This window comes from Microcaecilia unicolor, chromosome 2 (assembly GCF_901765095.1).
Source record: "Microcaecilia unicolor chromosome 2, aMicUni1.1, whole genome shotgun sequence".
Taxonomy (NCBI): Eukaryota; Metazoa; Chordata; class Amphibia; order Gymnophiona; family Siphonopidae; genus Microcaecilia; species Microcaecilia unicolor.
This window is the reverse complement of record NC_044032.1, coordinates 329,320,797-329,338,274: the sequence shown is the minus strand read 5'-3', so window position 1 is coordinate 329,338,274 and position 17,478 is coordinate 329,320,797. Positions and strand designations below refer to the sequence as shown.

The 17,478-nt window shown below is 42.6% G+C and overlaps 1 protein-coding gene across 1 annotated transcript in view; it reads right to left on the bottom strand.

The window, feature by feature from the left end:
* DGKQ (diacylglycerol kinase theta) overlaps positions 1–17,478 on the bottom strand; it is a 679,503-nt gene that overhangs the window by 191,409 nt on the left and 470,616 nt on the right. The window contains 1 exon segment of the mRNA XM_030192090.1: positions 1,865–2,013. Coding sequence (XP_030047950.1) covers positions 1,865–2,013 — 149 coding nt within the window.

The window sequence follows — 17,478 nt, the reverse complement described above, 5'->3', positions numbered from 1 at the left end:
AGCTTAATCGCATGCCCCCTAGTCCTAGTATTTTTGGAAACCGTAAACAGACGCTTCATGTCTACCCGTTCCACTCCACTGATTATTTTATAGATCTCTATCATATTTCCCCTCAGCCGTCTTTTCTCCAAGCTGAAGAGCCATAGCTGCTTTAGCCTTTCCTGATAGGGAAGTCGTCCCATTCCCTGTATCATTTTTGTCGCCCTTCTCTGCATCTTTTCTAATTCCACTATATCTTTTTTGAGATGCGGCGACCAGAAATGAACACAATATTTGAGGTGCGGTTGCACCATGGAGCAATACAAAGTCATTATAATGTCCTCATTTTTGTTTTCCATTCCATAATACCTAACATTCTATTTGCTTTCTTAGCAGAAGCAGCACACTGAGCAGAAGATTTCAACGTATCATGAACGATGACACCTAGATCCCCTTCTTGGTCGGTGACTCCTAATGTGGAACCCTGTATGACAGCTATAATTCGGGTTCCTCTTTCCCATAAGCATCACTTTGCACTTGCTCACATTAAACGTCAACTGCCATTTAGATGACCAGTCTCCCAGTCTCGTAAGGTCCTCTTGTAATTTTTTACAATCCTCCCGGGATTTAACTACTTTGAATAACTTTGTGTCGTCAGCAAATTTAATTACCTCACTAATTACTCCCATCTCTAGGTCATTTATATGTTAAAAAGCAGCGGTCCCAGCACAGACCCCTGGGGAACCCCACTAACTACCCTTCTCCATTGAGAATACTGACCATTTAACCCTACTCTCTGTTTTCTGTCTTTTAACCATGACCTATCCCATGACTCTCCAATTTCCTCTGGAGTGTTTCCATGAGGTACTTTGTCTAATGCCTTCTGAAAATCCAGATACACAATATCAACCGGCTCACCTTTATCCACATGTTTGTTCACCCCATCAAAGAAATGTAGTAGACTGGTGAGGCAAGATTTCCCTTCACTAAATCCATGTTGGCTTTGTCTCATTAGTCCATGCTTTTGAATATGTTCTGTATATTTGTTCTTTCGAATAGTCTCTACCATTTTGCCCGGCACTGATGTCAGAATCACCAGTCTATAATTTCCCGGATCTCCTCTGGAACCTTTTTAAAAATCGGCATTACATTGGCCACCCTCCAATCTTCCGGTATCACGCTCGATTTTAAGGAACATATTGGTGCGTTAACTTTAAAGGCATGTTAAAAACACTAACGTGCCTTAGTAAACATACCCCTAAGGTAAAAGAACTACAATGTTTTAAGAAAAGAGGGTAACAACATACATGCAGCAGCATTTTTATCCAGGAGTAGTGGGAAGAGAACCTAATAAGCATAAGGTCGAGAGGAGAAGAAAAAGAGTGCAACCACAGTGAGGGAGGAGTCTGCACTTATGCACATAAATTATAATATTCCTTAATTTAGATGTATACTCATGGAAAGTACACATCAACAGCTACATCAGCCATTGAGAGTTGGTGCAAATGCTGGTGCTTATATGTACACACAATCTTTTGCTCCTATGCTAGTATTTTATAAAATCAAGTAGGTGCATATTTGGCTTTATAAAATAGCCACATGAAACATAAGTTACCTAGGTGTAACATTATAAAATTACCCTCTTTTATTCTCTGTTCCTTGAATTTACATATACGTTTGCTAACACTACATGCTTCTAAATATCAATAATTCCCATTTTACCTTCCTGATAGTATTCCTTTAATGGTGCAAACAATAACTGTGTTGATAGCATTATACAACTTGGTGAAAAAGACCCATGTGAAATAAGTACAGATTGATGTGCCATTATCAGTCCTTATACTTCAAGGAAATCCATTCCCACATTTTTCCATGATCTTCTCACCTGTTCCTAAAGGTAAAATTGCCACAGGCGGTTCATTACAGGCCAGCTTATGCCGTATCTCTTCAAATGCACCAAGAACCCAACCAACTGTGCCATCACCACCACACACCAAAACTCGGAAATAGGGAACCTGACAAAAGGTATGAAATCTTAAAAGAAAGAAACAACAAATATATCACTATATTTCTTTATGAAATGAGATCAGATTTTCCTGCATATCTAACAAAATACATATGTAACAATTCTGATTTTAATTTCACTTGGAAGCCTCAGTTACATATCACATGTAAATATGTTGTTTGAAAAGTTAAACCATCTTTCTATATTTAACCATTTCTCCCCACTGTTCATAAAATTATGTCCAGCATCTTTCCTCCAAGCTGAAGAGCCCTAACCTGTTTAGCTTCTCTTTTTCTTCATAGGGGATACGTGCTATCCGTTTTATCATTTTTAGTGCTCTTCTCTGACTCTTTCCTTTGCTTTGTAAAGTCAAAAAGAATGCATATAAATGAAAACTCATCCCTGACACCCACTCCCTAAAACATGTCTCCCAAATATGGGTAATATGTGCATACATATCTTATGCATGCACTTTTACCCACCTATCTGGAAGATCAACTTTAGAAAAGGATATTAAATGCTTCACCTTCAGAAGTGCCTTTTCCCTCTTTATGTTTTACTATTTTGGACACAGCAGCTGTTTACTTAGTCTGGGAACTATGTAAAAGCCCTGATTTACCATTCTGTTAGCTCAAGATTGTGCTCCTTGCTTCTTTTCCATTGCTGTCTTGTTAGCCCCACCCCTCCCCCAGTGACATCAACAGAAGCAGGGCAAAACTGCCAGTGGTCTCCTAATAAGCTATGAGGGAGTTTTGGCAAACAGCAGCTGTTCAATATAAGCCCCAACTTACTATTCTGTCATGCTCCTTGCCTCTTTTGCATTGTGTCACCAGTGGTTGTGTGGGAGCAAAACAGGCCCTACAGGAAGGCACTATTTTATACTGTGAACCTGACTCAGGCACAGTGGCGTACCTAGGGTATATGACACCTGGGGCCGGTCATTTTTAACTCCCCCGTCAAAAATCCAGTACTAGGCATACTGAGAATACAAAACACATAGGACATATAGAGCAATTCTACCATACCATAAGCAGTAATTTCTATGAGTCACACATGGGTGTACCTAGGAAAAGGAAGCATCTTAAACACTGCAGTAAGCACTAGAACATCAATTCACCTATTATAAAATAAAGACGGTCGATCCTGCACAGTTAATGCCAACTGAAAGCCATGTCTTTTTCACAGACACAGATACACCCTAATCCACTATAGAATAAGTAACCATAAACTTTCTATTTAGACAAAAATTAAACTGAACCCCCAAGAAGTCAGATTCTGCATACAATGCAGAAACAGAAAATGTCCCCTAGTATTGTGCAAAATGTAAAGATAGCAGATGTAAACTTCACCACTTTACAAATTAACAAATATAAATAAAACAAATACAGAAAATAAAATAATACCATTTTATTGGACTAATACATTTAGCTTTCAGAGGCCAAAACCTCCTTCCTTAGGTCATTACAGTATACTACTGTTACAGTATCCTCGCCTGACCTGAGGAGGGGGTTTTGTTCTCCGAAAATTAGCCAAAATGTATTAAAATTAGTCCGATAAAAAGATTATCTTATTTCCATGTTCTATTTATAAACATTTATTAACACAACTACAATACTACTTTATCCTAAAGCAAAAACAGAAAAAAAATTGTTTACAGTTTGTTGTCTCTGGTTTCTGCTTTCCTCATCTTCTCTTCTTCACTCTCTCCTTTCATCCAGTGTCTGCCTTCTCTCTCTCCCTGCATGCCATCCAGTGTCTGCCCTTTCTCTCCCTTCCATCTACCCACCATCTGCCCTCTCTCTCCCTCTGGCCCTTCCAACCACTATCTGCCCTTTCTCTCCCTTCCATCTAGCGTCTGCCCTCTATCTCTGCTCCTTCCATCCACCATCTGCCCCTGTCTGCCCTCTCTCTCTCTCTCTCCCCCTTCCAACCACTGTCTGCTCTCTCTCTCTCCCTTCCAGCCCTTTTCTTCCACCAGTCCCTGAGCTTCAGCCCCAGCCACTTTCTCCCTGTCCCCTTTTCAGTTCCCAGTCCCCACAGTTTTAGCCCCTGCCCCTTTTCAGCCCCCAGTTCCGAACTAGCCCCCTTATCCCACCTACCCTCAACAGGTACACGAGAATGCAAAGAATTCTTAAAACTCTGGGACCTGCACGCACCCAACACGCAGCCAACACATAAAAAAGGACATACATTAGACATCATAACACACAAATTTGACCCAAACTCAACTATCATACTCACTGACACAAGATGGACACCTACATTATGGTCAGACCACCATAAAGCAAATGTCTCTCTCTACTGGCGAAAAAACCACATAAACACAATCAATAAACATGAGCGAACAACATACACCACGAGAGGAAAAATAGACCCCACAACATTCTGGCAACAGATCTACCAGAACGAATGGTCAACAAATGCTGACACCATCCAATTCCTCCAAGAATGGGATGAGTTATGTACAACAACACTAGACAAAATCGCCCCAATCCAAACCAGAATATCACACAGGAAAAAACCAAACCCATGGTTCACCGAAGAGCTGAAAAAACTTAAAACACAAGTCAGGAAACTAGAACGCGCATGGAACAAAAAGAAAGATGAACAAACACTAAATGCCTGGAAGTTACTTCGAAGGAAATACAAATATACCATAAAACAGACTAAAAGACTACATTACAAAACAATAATAGGACCAAATTACAAAGACACACATAAACTCTTCTTCCTTGTGAACAAACTGTTAGATACCACACCAGTTACAAACAACAACAAAGACATACCAGATGTTGACAACCTTGCGAAATACTTCAAGGAGAAAATTATACAACTACGAATAAAAATACCCGCCAGCCCTATTGATAACGCCACACTTCTAGATTGTCTAGACCCAGAAGACGGAACATACCCAGCAGACAGAACTTGGACCGAATTCAAACTACTATCAGAAGACCTCATCGCTGAAACACTTAAAAGATTTGCCAAATCCCACTGCAAATTAGACACATGCCCAAACAACCTCATGAAATCAGCTCCTCAACAATTCATAATAGACCTAACGAAACACGTTAACTTCATGCTACAAAACGGACTATTCCCAAAAGAAAAAGGAAAACTTTTACTCACCCCAATACCCAAATATACAAAGAAAAGCGCAAGCGAAATAACCAATTACAGACCAGTAGCATCCATACCACTAATAACCAAAATAACCGAAGGAATGGTAACTAAACAACTCACAAACTATCTAAACAAACACTCAATACTGCATGATGCCCAATCAGGATTCCGATCGAATCACAGCACAGAAACAGTATTAATTACCCTTATGACTAAATTTAAACAAATGATTGCAACCGGCAACAATATACTCCTCCTACAATTTGACATGTCAAGTGCCTTCGACATGGTTGACCACGGAATCCTATTACACATACTCGAATATTTTGGCATTGGAGGAAACGTCCTAAACTGGTTCAAGGGATTCCTAACCCAGCAGTCATATCAAGTCACATCAAATTCAACCACGTCTGCTGCATGGACACCTGAATGTGGAGTACCACAAGGATCACCCCTCTCACCAACCATCTTCAACCTAATGATGATCCCCTTGGCAAAACTCCTATCAAATCATAACCTCAACCCATATATATACGCCGATGATGTAACAATATACATCCCTTTCAAAGAAGACATCAGAGAGATCCTCAATTAAATTAACCAAAGTCTACACATCATGAAAACCTGGGCAGATGCATTTCGCTTGAAACTAAATGCAGAAAAAACTCAATGCCTGATACTCACTTCCCAGTACAACACGAATGAATTCACCGCTATAAACACACCAAAACTAAACCTTCCAATCTCAGAAATGTTAAAAATCCTTGGAGTCACTATCGACCGCCACCTAACACTCGAAACTCATTCAAACAACACAACCAAAAAGATGTTCTACTGCATGTGGAAATTGAAAAGAATAAGACCATTCTTCCCAAGATCCGTCTTTCGCAGCCTAGTGCAATCCCTCGTACTCAGCCATCTGGATTACTGCAACTCACTATACGCAGGTTGCAAAGAGCAAATACTGAGGAAACTCCAAACAGCCCAGAATACAGCAGCCAGACTCATCTTCGGAAAACCAAAATATGAAAGTGCAAAACCCTTACGAGAGAAGCTACACTGGCTCCCACTTAAGGAACGCATTACTTTTAAAGCATGCACATTAGTCCACAAAATCATTCATGGTGAAGCCCCAGCCTACATGTCTGATCTAATTGATTTACCACCCAGAAATGCTAAAAGATCATCTCGAACTTTCCTCAACCTCCACTTCCCTAATTGCAAGGGCTTGAAATACAAGGCACTGCACACGTCAACCTTTTCCTACATGAGCACGCAGTTCTGGAATTCACTGCCGCGCAACCTGAAAACAATCTACGAGCAAGCCACCTTCCGCAAACTATTGAAGACTCATCTTTTTGAGAAAATATATGGAAAGAACCAAAACACATAAAGCCCACACCCACTGTTCAATAATGCATCAATACAGCCACTCTGAATTCTTATCCCCTGTAATCTCACCACACTCATACCTCTACTCACAGAAAAGGTATACCAAATGCTTTCTTGTTATTATATACTGCCCCTTTCAGTTTCCATAACCGAGTAGTAACAAATTGTATTTCTATCACTCACAACTTATTGTAAGCCACACTGAACCCGCAAAGAGGTGGGAAAATGTGGGATACAAATGCAATAAATAATAAATAATAATAATTTTCAGTCCCCAGTTCCAGTCCCCTTCATCCACCTGCCTTACAATATGGCCCCCCCTTCCAGCCCCATTCTCCCACCTGCCCTATGAATGGCCCCAATTCCAGCTCCAGCCCCCTTCTCCCATCTGAGCCCCCCACGACCCAGTCCCCACCTGTCTACCCCTCAGCTCCCTTGACAGCCCCCTTCCCTCTGCCACCAGGTCCCCTGCAATGCATTTTAAAAACATCTGAATTGGCAGTGCAGCGCCAGCGTGCAGCGCCTTGCGTTGGCCTATGAAAGAAGCAGATCACCGCCTCAGGCCTTCCCTCACTGTGTCCTGCCCTCCTCTGATGTAACTTCCTATTTCCGTGAGGGCGGTATAAACGTCTTTCTCAGAGAAACATCTAATTTTGGACGTCCTTAACTGCCCGTTGCAGAAACGTCCAAAATTTGGACGTCCTCTACTGCCCCCGTCACAGAAACATCCAAATTTTGGACGTCCTCAACTGCCCCGTCATTATACCTCCGACACCCCCTTGAAATTTGGCCGTCCCTGCAACAGGGCAGTTGAGGACGTCCATCTTCCGATTTAAAGATGGGCGTCTCGAAAATTTGGATGTCCTCTACTGCCCCATCACAGAAACGTCCAAATTTTGGACGTCCTCAACTGCCCTCGCAGGCAGGTTTGCTGTAGGGGGGAATGGGGGCCTGCCAGCATGCAAATGCATGCTGGACAGGGCTCACCATTCCTCCCCAATGATCTGCAAACCTTAATGCCAGCTTGGAGCTGGTGTAAGGTTTGTCGCGGCCAGCAACCCAATCTTTGGCGCGCTGGTCGCTGATCATTGGGGATGAATGCGTTAAGCGCTGATTAGCATGCATTTGCAAGCTACTTGTGCTAACAGCCCTGTTTAGCATGCATTTCCATGCTACTTGCGCTAAGAGCCCTCGAGTGCGTTGTTTCACGCGCTCGAGGGCTCTGATCATGGGGCGGTAGCAAACGCCGGCGCTAGTATGGCGCTAACAGCCTCTAGCGCTGGTGTTTGCTTTTGATCATCTGCCTGTTAGTGCCTTGGGGAGTTAGAAGCCCTAATTGGTTTCAGGACTAGGGTATATGTGTGCGTTCTCTGCCCTGCCTTGACAGGTACATAAATACTCAGCATAAGTGCATTGTCTCTGACTTACACTGTTTTACTGCTACCAAACAATAAATTAGCATTTATTTTTTTATAACATTTAAGTGTTGTGTCTTTATCAGTACTTCAGGCTATAATAATTACGATTTGACTTCAGTGGGACATCTTATTCTTACCAGACTGCTACCTTTTATATTTTTCCTATTTTTCATATGTCCCCTGATTGCCTGACCTCTACCTGAGGCTAGGTACTTGTAGTTTTAGCCCTACAGTTCAGTGAACAAACCTCCACTGCCTTGAGGTGTTGCATCAAAGGGGCATGTCACAGGGTTTGGAGGTTTGAGTAGTTGTGTTTGTAGGGAACGGTTTGTTGGGTTGTTGTTTTTAATGGTTGTAGAGATTTCTAAGGTTCTGCCTTGGTTGGATGGCACAGAACTCTAGGTGGTCTACTAAAAATGTGTATTGTTGAAGGAAAAATGGATAAGATGATGGGAAATTGTTAAAAATAGATAAAATATCATAAGAGCATAATACAAATTTAAAAAATGTATATATCATAGTGATTACTGTATATTTCAGTAAATCCAGACTGCCCCATTTTGACCGCCCCTATCGGACTGACCGTTCATTTGTCTCTTAGATTGTAAGCTCTTTGAGCAGGGACCGTCCCTCTATGTTAAATTGTACAGCGCTGCGTAACTCTAGTAGCGCTTTAGAAATGTTAAGTAGTAGTAGTATTTAAATGCAAGGTTGATTTAGAATAAACTCTCTGCTATTTATGATATGACTAAAATGATAAAAGGTTGAAATAGCTCCCCTAGGAAGACAAGCTGAGCAGATTAGGACCCCTCAGCTTGCAGAAGAGATCACAATTCTGGTCACTGCATCTCAAAAAAGGTACAGGGTAGGGCGACAAAAATGATAAGGGGATGGGACAACTTCCCTATGAGAAAAGGCTAGGGCTCTTTAGCTTGGAGAAAAGACGGTTGAGGGGAGATATGATAGAGGTCTATAAAACAATGAGTGAAGTGAAACGGGTAGACGTGAATCGCTTGTTTACTTTTTCCAAGAATACTAGGCATAGGGGGCACGCAATGAAGCTACAATGTAGTAAATTTAAAACAAATGGGAGAAAATATTTCTTCATTCAATGTGTAATTAAACTCGGGAATTTGTTGCCAGAGAATGTGGTAAAAGCAGCTACTTAGTGGGGTTTAAAAAGGGTTTGGATAACTTCCTAAAAGAAAAGACCATAAGCCATTATTACGATGGACTTGGGGAAAATCCACTGCTTATTTCTAGGATAAGCAGCATGTATTGTACTGTTTTGGGATCTTTCCAGGTACTTGTAACCTGGATTGGCCACTGTTGGAAAGAGGATGCTTTGATGGACCTTCGGTCTGTCCCAGTATGGCAATGCTTATTTTCTTATGTCTATGAAATCATGAGTAGGGCTATTTACTTCTTCACACAGTACTGGGTCTAAGGCAGTGCTTCCCAACCCTCTCCTGGAGGTACCCCTAGCCAGTTGAGTTTTCAGGATTGCCACAATGAATATGCATGAAATAGATTTGAATACTAGCAGGCTCATTTTCGAAAGAGAAGGATGCCCATCTTTCGACACAAATCGGAAGATGGGCGCTCCTCTCACAGGGGCGCCCAAATCGGTATAAACGAAAGCTGAATTTGGACATCCCCAACTGCCTTCCATCGCAGGGACAGCCAAAGTTCCCGGGGGCGTGTCGGAGGCATAGTGAAGGCGGGACTTGGGCGGGCCTAACACATGGATGTCCTTGACCCATAATGGAAAAAAAAGGGCGTCCCTGATGAGCACTTGGATGACTTTACCTGGTCCTGTTTTTCTTACGACCAAGCCACAAAAGGTGCCTGAACTGACCAGATGACCAACAGAGAGAATCGGGGATGACCTCTCCTTATTCCCCCCAGTGGTCACTAACCCCCTCCCACCCTCAAAAAAATGTTTAAAAATATTTGTGCCAGCCTCAAATGTCATATTCAGGTCCATCACAGCAGTATGCAGGTCCCTGGAGCAGTTTTAGTGGGTGCAGTGCACTTCAGGTAGGCGGACCCAAGCCCATTGCTCCCCCCACCTGTTACACTTGTGGTGGTAAATGTGAGCCCTCCAAAACCCACCACAAACCCACTGTACCCACATCTAGGTGCCCCCCTTCACCCGTAAGGGCTATGGTAGTGGTGTACAGTGGGTTTGGGGGGGGGGGTTAGGGGGCTCAGAACACAAGGTAAGGGAGCTATGTATCTGGGAGCAATTTCTGAAGTCCACTGCAGTGCCCCCTAGGGTGCCCGGTTGGTGTCCTGGCATGTCAGGGGGACCAGTGCACTACAAATGCTGGCTCCTCCCACGACCAAAGGGCTTGCATTTGGTCGTTTCTGAAATGACCAAGTCTAGGGATGGCCATCTTTAAGGACAACCTAAAATTCAGGATTTGGGCATCCCCGACCGTATTATCAAAATGAAAGATGGACGTCCATCTTGTTTTGATAATACAGGTTTCCCCACCCCTCCATTGGGACGTTTTGCGAGGACGTCCTCAGCAAAACTTGGGTGTCCCTTTCGATTATGCCCCTCTAAGGATCTCCAATATATGTAAATGTATTTCATGCATATTCACTGTAGTAATCACAAATTCTGGCTAACTTGGCTCACTTGGATTCTTTAGATGTTATTGCTGCAGTGAATAATTGAAATGTAGTAATTTTCAACTCTCTGGATGCAATTGCTCCGAAAAAAGAGATTCAGGTGACTTGCTTGCATCAGGTCCCATGATTTATAGTAGAACTGAGGAAACTGAAGCGCAAACTGAGACAAGCGAAAAGGGAGTGGTGAACATATCCTTCCAGATTTACTCTTGGGAAGTATAATTGAAAAGCTCAGTCTTACACAACTGCCAGTTTGAAAGCAAAGAAAAATTATTTTAATAAGTTGATAGAAAAATCTCTATCAGAAACTAACTAACTAACTAAAACTAACTAAATAGCTAGATTAGTTATTCGGTTATTGGAAAAGTAATGGAAGCGATGCTGAAGGACAGGATAGTGAATTTCCTGGAAGCCAATAAGTTGCAAGATCCGAAACAACATGGTTTTACCAAAGGGAAATCGTGTCAAACGAATCTCATTGAATTCTTTGACTGGGTGACTGGAGAATTGAATCAAGGATGTGCTATAGACGTAATCTACTTACAAAAGTACATAAGTAATGCCACACTGGGAAAAGACCAAGGGTCCATCGAGCCCAGCATCTTGTCCACGACAGTGGCCAATCCAGGCCAAGGGCATCTGGCAAGCTTCCCAAACGTACAAACATTCTATACATGTTATTCCCGGAATTGTGGATTTTTCCCAAGTCCATTTAGGAGCGGTTTATGGACTTGTCCTTTAGGAAACCGTCTAACCCCCTTTTAAACTCTGCCAAGCTAACCGCCTTCACCACGTTCTCCGGCAACGAATTCCAGAGTTTAATTACGCGTTGGGTGAAGAAACATTTTCTCCGATTTGTTTTAAATTTACTACACTGCAGTTTCATCGCATGCCCCCTAGTCCTAGTATTTTTGGAAAGCGTGAACAGACGCTTCACATCCACCTGTTCCACTCCACTCATTATTTTATATACCTCTATCCTGTCTCCCCTCAGCCATCTCTTCTCCAAGCTGAAAAGCCCTAGCCTCCTTAGTCTTTCTTCATAGGGACGTCGTCCCATCCCCGCTATCATTTTAGTCGCCCTTTGCTGCACCTTTTCCAATTCCACTATATCTTTCTTGAGATGCGGCGACCAGAATTGAACACAATACTCAATACTCAAGGTGCGGTTGCACCATGGAGCGATATAACGGCATCACACCTGTTTTTTTTTTTTTGTTACATTTGTACCCCGCACTTTCCCACTCATGGCAGGCTCAATGCAGCTTACATGGGGCAATGGAGGGTTAAGTGACTTGCCCAGAGTCACAAGGAGCTGCCTGTGACGGGAATCGAACTCAGTTCCTCAGTTCCCCAGGACCAAAGTCCACCACCCTAACCACTAGGCCACTCCTCCACTCCATACCTTTTCCATACCTTTCCTAATAATACCCAACACTCTATTCGCTTTCCTAGCCGCAGCAGCACACTGAGCAGAAGGCTTCAGTGTATTATCGACGACGACACCCAGATCCCTTTCTTGGTCCGTAACTCTTAACGTGGAACCTTGCATGACGTAGCTATAATTCGGGTTCTTTTTTCCCACATGCATCACCTTGCACTTGCTCACATTAAACGTCATCTGCCATTTAGCCGCCCAGTCTCCCAATCTCGTAAGGTCCTTCTGTAATTTTTCACAATCCTGTCGCGAGTTAACGACTTTGAATAACTTTGTGTCATCAGCAAATTTAATTACCTCGCTAGTTACTCCCATCTCTAAATCATTTATAAATATATTAAAAAGCAGCGGTCCTAACACAGACCCCTGAGGAACCCCACTAACTACCCTTTCTCCATTGTGAATACTGCCCATTTAACCCCACTCTCTGTTTCCTATCCTTCAACCAGTTTTTAATCCACAATAGGACTTTTTCTCCTATCCCATGACCCTCCCAATTTCCTATGTAGCCTTTCACGAGGTACCCTGTCAAACGCCTTTTGAAAATCCAGATACACAATATCAACCGGCTCCCCTTTGTCCACATGTTTGTTTACTCCTTCAAAGAATTGAAGTAAATTGGTCAGGCAAGATTTCCCCATACAAAAGCCGTGCTGACTCAGTCTTAGTAATCCATGTCCTCGGATGTGCTCTGTACTTTTGTTTTTAATAATAGCCTCTACCATTTTCCCCGGCACCGACGTCAGACTCACCAGTCTATAATTTCAAGGATCTCCCCGGAACCTTTTTTAAAAATGGGCGTTACATTGGCCACCCTCCAATCTTCCGGTACCACGCTCGATTTTAAGGATAAATTGCATATCACTAGAAGTAGCTCTGCAAGCTCATTTTTCAGTTCTATCAGTACTCTATAATGAATACCATCCTGTCCAGGAGATTTGCTACTCTTCAGTTTGCTGAACGCCCCATTATGTCCTCCAGGTTTACCGTGAAATCAGTAAGTTTCTCTGTCTCATACACTTGAAATATCATTTCCGACATCGGTATCCCACCCAAATCTTCCTCGGTGAAGACCGAAGCAAAGAATTCATTCAATCTCTCCGCTACGTCTTTGTCTTCCTTGATCGCCCCTTTTACCCCTCGGTCATCCAGCGGCCCAACCAATGCTTTTGCTGGCTTCCTGCTTTTAATATACCGAAATTTTTTTTTACTATGCTTTTTTGCCTCTAATGCTACCTTTTTTTCGTAATCCCTCTTGGCCTTCTTTATCTGCGCCTTGCATTTGCTTTGACACTCCTTATGCTGCTTCTTGTTATTTTCAGATGGTTCCTTGTTCCATTTTCTGAAGGCATTTCTTTTAGCCCTAACAGCTTCCTTCACCTCACTTTTCAACCAGGCCGGCTGTCTTTTGGAGTTCCGTCTTTCTTTTTTAATTTGTGGAATATGTTTGGCCTGGGCCTCCAGGATGGTATTTTTGAACAGCGTCCATGCCTGTTGTACAGTTTTTACCCTCTCAGTTGTCCCCCTAAGTTTTTTTTCCACCGTTCTTCTCATTTTATCATAGCCTCCTCTTTTTAAGTTAAACGCTAATGTATTTGACTTCCTGTGTATTGTTACTTCAAGGTTGATATCAAAACTGATCATAATTATGATCACTGTTATCAAGCAGCCCCAGTACCATAATGTCCCTCACGAGATCATGCGCTCCACTAAGGACCAAGTCTAGAATTTTTCCTTCTCTCGTCGGCTCCTGTACCAGCTGCTCCATAAAGCTGTCCTTGATTTCAAGGAATTGTACCTCTCTAGCGTGTCCCGATGTTACATTTACCCAGTCTATATTTGGATAATTGAAGTCACCCATTATTATCACATTGCCCATTTTGTTTGCGTCTCTGATTTCTTTTATCATTTCTGCGTCTACCTGCTCATCCTGGCGAGGCGGACGGTAGTACACTCCGTAGTGAAAGAAGAACAGACCATAATAGAGTATATCAAAAATTATAAAGCAGCAAGTAATCTGCTATATCAAAAACTGTAAAGGAGCAAATAATCTGGAAGAACCTTGCTGGGGTTTTCCCAAGGACTGCAAGCTGCAACAAAGTTTTGGTACTCCTGAAGAGGCTTGTGGGACTAAGAGAGCGCATCCCATTTGAACTCTGAAAGTTCAGACTGAGCTTTGAAGGACCAAATTCCAGTGCATCCTTAGCATACAATAAGAAAGTCTTCGAAATTTTTGTGCTATTTTGACTCTGGGAAATATTGTGCTTTCTTTCTGTGCCTCACCCCAAGATATATATATCTGAGAGAACATTGTAGAGATTTGTGAGAAGAGGTCCAAGGCCCATGCACACTAAAAACACAATTCTATAACCGGGCACTCGCATTTACACACCCTTGCATGTGTAAAAATTACAGAATACAAGCATTTACACACAAGTGCAGACTTACCTGCAAAAGTGCCAGCAAGTTGCTTAAGCTGTGTTTAGGTGCTATTCTGTAATGGTGCGCCTAAGTGGCATTGAGTATAAATGCAAGGGGAGCATATTCATGGATGGAGCATGAGCAGCACATAGGCGGGGCTCCCACTTATATGCATAACTTACAGAATACTGTATGTTACATGTGTCCCTACCATATTTACATGACTGTGGTTACACTATGTCTATGGTTGGTGTAAACGTGGGCACACAAATATAAGACTCACTGATACCGGGTTACTATAAAGAAACCTGAGTGCCTAGATAGCATTAAAGAATCGTCTCTCACCATGTGGCACTGGGCCACCTAAATGGAGGCCCCATTTATAAAATTGCCCCCTAAGTACTTAGATTAAATCTGTAAAGGAATCTGCTGTAGAAATGTATCTTATTTTTGAGCAATTTTCATAGGTAGATCAAGGAGTCTGGAAACTCGCTAGGCACCCATAAGATGAGGAACAAGGAGTCTTACTCAAGAGGAAGATAAAAAAAAAACGTGTGGAATCCGTGAACCAGTCTGCATGGAGGCTGACAAGAAAATTGGCAGGTGGCTTGCTTGGTTTCATAGGCATAGTTTGCCTGCTTTTTTTTTTTTTTTAGGGGGAAAGGGTAGGTAACTGGGGGAGGGGGATGAACTCTCTCCCCTTTCCCTCAAATGGGCATTGATGGGCATTAATAGGCTTGCTCTTTTCTCCCCCCCCCCCCCACCTCAACATGCACACTTTTCCACAAGCTCACCCATACATTCTTTCTATCAATCTAGCAGCTCCCACCCACTCCTCCCGGGTCTTAAGCTGCTCCCAGCCTTAACCTTTCCACTTATTTGTACCTGTAGCAGTTTAACACAATAAGTTTTCAAACCTTTGCATTTCTTTGTTACATTTTTTTATTCTTTTATTTAGCTTTATTTTCATTTCTCTAACTTTTCTTACTGATTTGTTTTCCACATTTTCTCTGCCCTCTGATTTCTAAGGTTTCTGTTATACATTTTATTCTCTCAGCCTGTCTTCTAGTTTTTCTACTCTTATATTTCATTTGCTTAGGTTATAGGTTCCATTTCTTTCCTTTTCACTTTTACCTTGTGCTTTCCTTTACTCTACTTATACCGTTTCATGCTTTGCCCCCCCCCCCCCCCCATCTGCTGTCACACACATCCTTCACTTGTTGCCTTCCCATATACATTCTTCTTCCTCACTTTTTATAATTCTTTTATCGTTATCTCTTCCTCCATCCCTCTATCCTGGCTGCTCTTCTCCACACCACTCTCTATTGCTTCTCTCCACTTATGCCGTTTATCTCATTCTTTCTCTCCTTTCTCTCTTCCTCATATTCCCTCTCCTCTTACTTTTTTCCATCTTTTCCCTCCACCTCTCCACATCCTCTCCTCTTTCACCTTCCCAGCACACACACTATTTCCTTTCTTTTCCTCACATACTCTCCCCTTCATTGCTCCTGGCACTCACTCTATCTCATCTTCCAACCACTCCTCACGACATACTCTCTCCCCTCCCTATTTCTTTGAGCATGCTTTCCCTGTCTCTCTTTTCCTCCCTCTCCTGTCACTCCCTCTTCCTTCTTTCCCTTCCTCACCCTAAACACTCTCATTCTCTCTCCACTGCCAGACACTGTGTGAATTACCATAAAACCCTGCAAAGGACTCTCACATAGCAGCACCAAGTCCAGGAACTTAAACCAGTAGTGTAGCCAGACACTAGGGCAGGCCCAAAACCAAAGTGGGTGGTCCAAAAATGCCATGGCCACCCCCCCTCCCACTAAAGCAAAACCCAAATTTATTTCCATCTTCCCTCCTGGAGCCACTCCCCCCTCCCAAAAGTAAATGAAATACCTGTGCTGGTGGTGATCCCCAAGCCCCACCAGCTGAAGACCTCCTCCCTGCCAAACAAGCTTACATCTTGGGCGGCCGCTGACACGGTCCCCGAGCCACTGCTGCCATGTGTGAAAACAGCATGCGTGCAGTAGGGGAGGAGGGGCCTGTGTCTGGCGGCAGCGACTTGGGGACAATTCTGGCGGCCACCTAAGATATAAGTTCTTTCAGTGGGAAGGAGGTATTTGGTTGTCGGGGATCCCCTCGAGGCACAATAAGGGAGTTAAAATTTGGGGTGAGCCTGAGAGGGCCCACCCATGGCTACATCACTAACAATCTGCACCAACTCTAGTTATAAAAAGTCAAGATTGCAAATGTTCTACAACATCACTACACCTCCAGTTGGGAAAAGAGAACATGCAGGACTGCTACAGATACCTACACAAAATCTACATGTTAGAGAATCCCCCACCTTGGTTACACAAACCATCACCTAGTGCAATAAGAAACAAATATGCAACAAAATATAAAATGGAAAATCTACGAAACCAGCCTCAGTGAGCATGGAAAACTGAATAAAGAGAAACAAATGCACTCCTGCACTGAACAAAATACAGGCAATGTACATTTTCAAAACTGACATTTTTCTCTCTAAAAATTGAAAATAAATATTTTTTTTTATCTTTGATCATTTTATTTTTCCAACTGGGTTAGTCCTGGTCTCTTTTCTCTGGATCTCATTTCCATTTTCTGTTTCTTCATCCCCTGTCTTCTTCCCATCTATCCCTGACACTGATCTTTCTGTTTCATCATTTCTCCCCATTTCTCTAATTTGCCTTTTTACCTACTTTTACCTAGATTTTATTTCTCATTCTCACCCTTCAGTTTTGCTTCCCTCCACTTCCTACGCTTTTCACTCCAGACCTCTCATTTTCACCTGCATCTCTCATTCCTTTGCAAGACTCCTTTCCCTATTTTTCAGACATTTTCTAGGTCCTATTTCCATTTTCAGTACTCATACTCTATCTGGTCTCATCTACCTCTCCTTATCAACCACTCAGTTTCTTACTTATCCCTTCTCCAACTACAGTTCCTTTCTTAAGTCTTACCATTTTTCACAGGCTACAAGTTCTCCTTTTACTTCTCCCACTCCTCCTTCTCTCACCTTCTTGAAAGGTCTA